The 8096-nt window shown below is 38.6% G+C and overlaps 1 protein-coding gene across 2 annotated transcripts in view; it reads right to left on the reverse strand.

The window, feature by feature from the left end:
- LOC112146016 (pleckstrin homology domain-containing family G member 3) overlaps nt 1-8096 on the reverse strand; it is a gene marked incomplete in the record, with an annotated part of 37180 nt that overhangs the window by 28720 nt on the left and 364 nt on the right. The window contains 1 exon segment of one of the 2 annotated variants that reach the window (XM_024271572.2): nt 5159-5830. Coding sequence (XP_024127340.1) covers nt 5159-5265 — 107 coding nt within the window. 2 annotated transcript variants of the gene reach the window in all.

The following is an 8096-nucleotide window of genomic DNA, read 5'->3' on the forward strand; positions in this document are numbered from 1 at the left end:
CTTTGCTTTCCACGATTAAACTGCATCTGGCTAAAAGCTGTACTAGTTCCAATATTGCTCGCTTTTTTTGTTCCCCCGGTAATGTTAGGATGGAGTGTGAGGGGCTGTAAGGTAGTGGGAGAGTGTAAACAGATGGATGATGGGAAGTGGGGACTCTGTGCTAAAAGTCCCGCCCACAACTCAGAGGTGAATTTCTAATTAACTACTGCAGAAACTAGAAAACAACAATTAAAAAAAGTGGCTAAAAATGGCATCATTATAATTTTAAAACCACTGAGAACACTTTTAAAGTAGGTCAAAAGATGATTGGAGTGGGACTTTCACCATAAACTTCTATTAGTGTTGGCATTGTAGAACAAACAGGTGCATCAGCTGTTTCACTTGTTTCTCAGACACAAAAGCTAGTCACTTACAAAACTAGAGTCACTCCAGTGACTTATCCTTCTCTAATTCCTAATGAGGAACTGTGATGATGACCTGTGTTCCTATAAAATCCCTTTGGTGCAGGTTTTTCACATTCCTGCCTGTTGACTCCTTTCTGCAGATTCATGTTGAACATGAGAACTTGTCCATTTGTGTCTCCTAGCGAGCCCTGGGCCTTTCAAACATCACATTCTTGGGCCAGCTAGATCAGAAGGAGCAGGAATTCTTCTGGGATTAGGATGAAGTATTGTTCCTTTTGCATCTGCTAGCCACTGTGCCGAGCTGACAGCCAGGCCAGCTGGGGCCAAACTGAGCCCACTGCCAGGAGGTTCGCCAATTAGGATGTGCAGGAATGCAGGAAGAAGTCATGGAGTTAGATGGGAACATAATGATCACTGGTTCACTGCAAGGCTGCCAGAAAGGCAGTCTGGATTTGCTCAATTTAAACTAAAATCTAGGATTGCTTTGTTTTATTCTTTAGGATATCCTTTGAGAGAAAAGCAAGAATACAAGTATGAACATTTACGACAACTGTGCATCCACACTGGTTGACATATGGAACAAAAGGTAAAAAAACATTAGCATAAAATCCAAACCAAGAGTGAGAAGTCATAATAAAAGGAATAGATTGCAGCTTAGGCCTGAATGTCAATAAGAATTTGGTGGATATTGAAACAGACAGGCCACGATTAAAAGTGAATTAAAGATGAAATCTAAAGTAAACTAAGAAACTGAAGGAAGAATAATTTTTATAGGTGGTTAAACTGCACAATTTTAAAATGTGTGGAAAAAAACCTATTGATTCTTCATGACAATTTTTCTTTTTTTTGGTACATGCTTTGATCCAAAAGTCAAAGTGTTGCCCAATAGTTTAAAGTCTCCTGGCAATTATTCACTGAGAAATCTGTTTACTTTCAGAAATGTGCTCATCCCTTTGCAGTTTCCATGCACACTCATTGTTAGGAAGAGCTGATACACAGAGGATAAGCACATTGGAATATGATTTTAACAATGCCTTCTGGTTCTGAGTATTGACGAATCAGAGGGTGAGATGTGTGAGTCAGAGGAACTAATAAAGGAGTGCCTCTATGTCATGACAATTATAAATAAAAAAAAAATCTCAACCTTTTCCACCCATGTTATAATGGAGCCCCAGTATGAAAGCAAATATCTGCATACACATATGCAGAATGGATGTCAGTTCTTCTTTTGAAGACAAAAAACATGCTAGTGTGCATGTTTCCTCAGCAATTTCAGTAGAGCAAGATGATATGCAATTTCACTCATAAGTATGAGTGAATATTTTACAGTCTGAAAAAAATCCTCACTTTATTGTCATGTTCTTGCTTTTTTTTCATTTCCTCAAATTCTTTCCATGAGAACCCAGGAGTTCGAGGGCTTTTAGAAAAGAACCTGGTTAAGTGACTTTCAAGTGGCAGTTTGTTTAGCATGAAGAAAGCCTGATGTCAAGATGGCTGGCTTTCAGCTTGTTCCACTGAAAAAGTGGCCTAATAAAACCCTCCGATAATGCCACCTACTGTGACCTCTGAGCTCACCCACTATAATGACCAAGACCGAAAACTATGCTAATCTGTCTCTGGTCACCGAGAGCAGGAGCAGGAATAATAGGCTAAAACCTTGATACAACATAGACGTCTGGGAATCAAGCCTGTTTTTTCAGAGTGCTTTCCAGAGCTGTGGGGTAGGTGTAGAAAGACTGTTTGGATAAAGACAAAAAAAAACGCTTTTTTAAATGGTCTGCCCGGTAACGAGAAAAAAAAAAAAAAAACAATCCTAAAAGCTTTGGACAAAGCTCAACAATCATAACTCATTACCTTCCAGCTTCCACTTGCCCACCTTTGGCAATTTCAATCCTTGTTTTTCTAAGGAGGAGGCAAAGCCACATTTCAAGACCTAAAGAAAACACAACGTACAGGCGTACATTCATACTGGGCTGACCACCTGTGCTTGGACTCCACGCTATTACGCACAAATGGAGAGCATTTGGTTCCCACAGCTGATTAGTGCATTACCCGCAGCATGAACCCACTGCGCATGGGAGTTTGCAACTTGTTCCTTAATTGAAGACAGATGCAACAAAACAGAATCTGATACAATCAAAAGAAAGGATAATTTCTTTAGATAGGCGGATAAACTTGATTTGTTTTTTTCTAATTAACATGATCCAGTTAAAGTGTGAGTTCCTGTCTTTAAGAAAAACAAAGATGGAAAGATTGTGTCAAAATCTGGAGACGTAACTTTTGCTAAATTTGCGTGACTAAGTGTTGGCTTGTCAAGAGAAAAAAAAAGAAGTGCCCTGAAGGGGTGACTACCTTGAGTATTTCACAACTGACAGACAGTCGAGCTTCTACAAGAAGTGAAACCAGCGAACATGTCTACAGAGGAAACCAGAAGATAACTTCTTCTCTCACAGAGACATGCCACTTTCTCTGTCCCTGCAGGAAGGGCGCACAGAGGGCACAGACAAGCTCCTGCGGATGTGACATAATATCTAACCAAAACTATATTACACTAGGAAAAATAAACAAAAAAACAGAAGGCTGCAATAATACAAATTCTTCAAGAGACGAACAATAACATTAATTCCTGATTCTCAGGGTCTAATATTCTGCAGATACGTTAGTATGCAATAGCAAAACTTTGTCATGTTTTTTAAAAAAAAAAACATATTTTAAAAAGAAAATACATGAAAAAAATGACACCACTAAAGATCAAGGATCAAGAAACCAGAGAATAGACACATTATATTAACAGCTATTAAGAACTCCACTTTTACCAGATGCAGAGTAAATGTTCAGTGCAATATTTTACTATTCAACTTTACGGCTTAAGCATCATCCTGCATTGTCTTAAATGTTTTTGTACATTAAAAGCTTAACAAAAATATGTAATCCTAGCAATAAAGCTTTGCAACAAATTTACAATATTTGAAGGGACTTTGATTTTATATAATATTTAAAACTGAAATCTTTCCTTTTAAAAAAAACGTCAACTTTGATCATCTCTTGATGTATTTAAAAAGCATTTTCAGCTTTTTTTAAAAATCAGGATTGTGTAGTTTTTAGCCAAAATAATTTAAAAAACCCAGTGTTTTCTATGAAATTATTTCTCCATAGTGGTAGTAGTTAATTAAAAATTCACCTCTGAGTTGTGAGTAGGACTGTTGGTGTGGAGTAAGCCTTCCCTTACTTCCCATCATCCAGTTTTGAGCCAAACACTAGATCCCCATTCCCTCCTCGCTGCTGAGAGCTCTTTGTTTACATGCTAGCTTACAGCCTCTATATATTTCAGCTATCCAGCCATACATTTTTGAGCCAGATTTCAGTATAGATGAGGAAACTAAAAAAAAAAAACTATTTAAATGGAGTTGTATGCAAGTGGGTGCATTCTACATTACAAATACGCTTTTTTTAAAATGCATTTTTCTTCTTCTGCTCTTAATTCACAACAATTTAAATAAAGAAATACACGTAAATGCAATATTACCCTCAATTTTCTCCATATATGCCCTAAAAATGCCACAAGATCATGTTAAAAACACCAAAATCTCCATTGTCACTGTAATGGATCTAAGACCTACTTTCTGAACACAGCCGTTCAGGAGAGAATAGTCATGTTCTTCGCTGTAAAAAGCTATCTGATAAGTGAATTTGATTATTATCTCTTTGCAGTTTTCCAGAGTGGTCACATTTCAGCTCTTTTATTCACAAGATATTCTGTGAATTCCAGCACCGAGCATGAGAATGTCATCTAAACGCAGATGTTTCCTCTTAGCTATCTGGTGTTGCAATATGAATGCCACAACTTACTAACAAAGAGATAGTTCCAAAAACATTTGATAGAGGAAACATTTAAGTCCCATAACTATTACTTTACATCAAAACTCTTGGTTGCATTTTGTTATGTGAAATAATTGTGCACTGACTTAGAATGGATTAGTCATCTCAACCCCCAAAAAGAGCCTAATAGGTTCTTTAGTTGTTTGCCCTCCAGGAATATAGCATCCTTTGCTGTCCAAGACCAACTACCTCGTGATATCTACCACAAAATGCCCACTGAGACACTGAAAGAACGACACAAGACCCCTGGGATGTCTTAACCCTGCCAAGGTGGGCTGGTTTCGATTAAGACAACATCCATCAGGAAGGATGTTTATATTTAAAGGAGGGGAAAAGACCCTGATGGAGGCAGCATTTACAATTTAAATTTAAAGCATTTAAAGAGCTATATTTACCATGGGTTGCTTCTCTGTTAGCCCCCCCTAATGCCTACCCCCTCCCCATAAAAAAGACTTTTAGAAAGTGCCGTCCTTTCCCACATTACTCCTACTATTTGCCCTCTGACACTCGGGCTTTTGAGACGCCAACAGCTTTTCATTCACAAAACAATTCGCCCTCATGGCCAGTGTTAATCTCAAACACACCAACATTTTTCATATAAGACACTCTCAACAGCCCCAACCGGCCTCAAATACACAACACATGAGCTTCTTTAGCATCACCCATCACATTTCGGACCAAAACAGGGGGGTTTTAAACAATAAATGAGCCCCCACAGGGTCCTCTGAGGAGTCTCTCCATATGGAGCGCACTCTCTCCTGCAGCCAAAATAACCTTTAATGGGAGAGTAATTGTTCCCCACTGCGGGGGGAAAAGGGAAAAAAAAAAGTATTTTCACCTCTCGGCCCTCGCAACGAATAAACACAGACGCATACCTGGAACGTGAAGCGGGCAAGTACCATCTGAGGGAGCAAGTGACCAGTGAAGATTTCAGACTCTTCAGAACTTCAACAGTAGATCCAGAACACAAGCAGTTCTCCATGAAGTCCTGTAGAGTTTGAAGGGGAGAAGAGGGGGCTGCTGGGTAAAATTAGACGGTCGGTCTTCAAATAGACTCCAGTATGCGCTCTTAAAGGTGTATTCTACCACCTTTGGAGAATGGGGAGTTCTAAAGGGTTAAGATGATTTGTGAAGGTGGCGATCAAAGAAGTAACTCCCTATAGTAGCTGAAAAATACCCAGATGGTCCTCAGTCTCTGCTTTAGAGGGGAGTGGGTTTAATGTAAACCTTTGACTCTCAAAAGTGCAACCCTAGCTGCAGCTAGTAAAAAAGGAAGTTAGGAGTCTCTGATTCTGATTTAGAGCAACTGTAGCTGCACATCGAGACATGGGAGGAGTCTCCTTTAGGCCTGAGCAATAAATTGAAAATTTATTGTCATTGCAATACCAGCCTGTGCGATAGGTGCTTCGCAAAAGACAGCATAAACTGCAGAAACGGTCACACCCAGTGCTTCCCTGAAGTTCTGAGAATGTCGTTATTCATATCATATGAATCAGGAGTAGATAAAATGAAAAAAAAAAAACGTGAGCTCCCTATTCTGCTCCATTCTGATGCCTTCACTTGTAGACAACTAGATCCATGTTTGTCTTTGTGGCTCAAAATTGCATTTCTAAGCAAATCGTTAGTTAAATCATTGTGAATCAGGAACAGGTAAAAAAATTGAAAAAAGGCACTTTGGGAAGCAGAATACACAAGCTCTATTAGATGCATTTGTATACCACTAGATCCATGTACGTCTTTGTTTTCCTCGTCTAAACTGGAATATGGCTGAGAACTGTATGACTGGGTAGCGCCGATTTTGTTCGCCACTTTTGTCGCACCGGAAATGTGAGGTTGGGGTTGCAAGGTAGCTGAAGAGCGTGTAAACAGATGGATGATGGGAAATGGGGGAAGGCTTCCTCCATGCTAGCAGCTGCATCCACAACTCTGAGGTGAATTTCTACTGCCGTACTGGAGAAACTATGTCTTGAAGTTTTTTTGGATTTAGCCTAAAATGGCATAATCATAATTAAAAGACGCCTGGGAACACTTTGAAAATAGATTAAAAGATGATCAGAGTGGAACTTAAATAGCTACATGCTATTTTTGAGTGTGAGGGAGACCCTTTGGTATGGTGCAAACTTCACTAAATGATACATCACACAAACGATTTGTTTAACAGTCGACTAATTACCGATTATTTTTTCCAATTAGTCGACTAATCGGGTCACGCACAAAGTGGATGTAAAACACATCTTAACCATCATTAGCTTTGAACTAACTAAAAATAAAGACAATTAAGATGATAGTTTATTAAACATTTAATGAATCATACAGGTTCTTTAAAACATTAAAACAAGATTAAATCAAATGAGGAAACAAGGAACTATTTTTCATTAAAGATAAAGTTTTGGTCTCACTGACTTAAATATAAAAAAATCCCTTTTTTGGTGCGGAACACACTATTTTGTTGAACTTTACAACTGCCTGACACCATATATTATAAAGTAACGACTAATCGACTATTAAATTAGTCGTCGACTATTAAAATAGTCAACAATAAGTCGACTATAAGCAAGTTTGCAAGGAAGTATATCTCCATACCTGCAAGTCGTTCACCTTTAGAGACTTTTCAATACAACCAGAAATACAGTAAGAGATCAGCATGCATGTTTAAAACCTCTGCTAAGTAAACATGTTGGTTTTCCTTGTCAACAACTCATAGGATGGATAGACAGAGATCTGGATTATGTTTAAAGAAAAAAAAAAAAAAAACACAAAATCTACATTGTTGTTTATTGTTGTCCATGTTGGTTTTGGACAGTACTACCAGAAAGGTAGATATCGGTTAGTTGTGTTTCCCTAATATTCAAGTTCTTACCTGAGATAACTTGCAAGTTGTGTTGACTTATTTAACTGAAACTGTCTCAGTGAAATGGAAATTATGTATTAGTTGTTTTGCGATTTGTTCATGTATCTTCAGTCATCTCATCATTTCAATATTGATCACTAATATCGCATGTTTTCCGCATATTGCACAGCCCTCGTCTATGAAACGCCACTTAAACATAAAGCAGATTTGGGGATTTTCTTTACAGCTGCAACACGTCGAGACATAAGCAACAAGAGCCGAAGGCCAGTTTTCCCGTCTGGAGCACCGAGCGGGGAGCAACGTTCATGACGTTTATCAGAAACCAAGTTCCGACCTCATTGTGCAAAAGGTCAAGTGAGGTCAAAGAAGCACAAGATGCGACTTTTCTGGAGTAATTGATTGCTTTTTTGTCCCATTCTTCCTTGGCTGCTGGTGGTGGGAAGAGTTACTGAACTATAAAAGAAACTGCATTTCAAACTTCAGCCTGCACCAGTGGGGTGCTCATTAGAGCAAACAATTAGGTTTGGAAGAGCAGAGCGTGGGCACCATGGGGAGGATTGAGCTGCAGGAAAAGAGGAAATGATTCAACAGTGGAATGATGGTTATTTTTACTTATTTCTTTCCAGGATTATTCCTGTTTTATTGTTGAAATGGAAAATATCTACTGGACATTAAAAGCAGCTGGTCAAAGTTCAGCCAGCATGGGGTGGTTTTGGTTGGAGGGCAAACAGAACTTATCTGACTGAAACTCAACAGTTTGAGGCAGACATGCACCTCAAATTTAAATTTAAATTAGTTTCCACACATCAGAGCACATTTTTCCTGAATGCCTTCAAATGCATGACTAAACATCAGCAGCACCTGACAGGTAAAATAGCGTTTTAGGGGTTAAAAAGTAGCAACTATCAATATTTCTCATTAGAATGGCTTCTCAACAAATAAACAAGTTAATAACTAAAGTT

This window comes from Oryzias melastigma, linkage group LG22 (genome assembly GCF_002922805.2).
Source record: "Oryzias melastigma strain HK-1 linkage group LG22, ASM292280v2, whole genome shotgun sequence".
Classification (NCBI taxonomy): domain Eukaryota; kingdom Metazoa; phylum Chordata; class Actinopteri; order Beloniformes; family Adrianichthyidae; genus Oryzias; species Oryzias melastigma.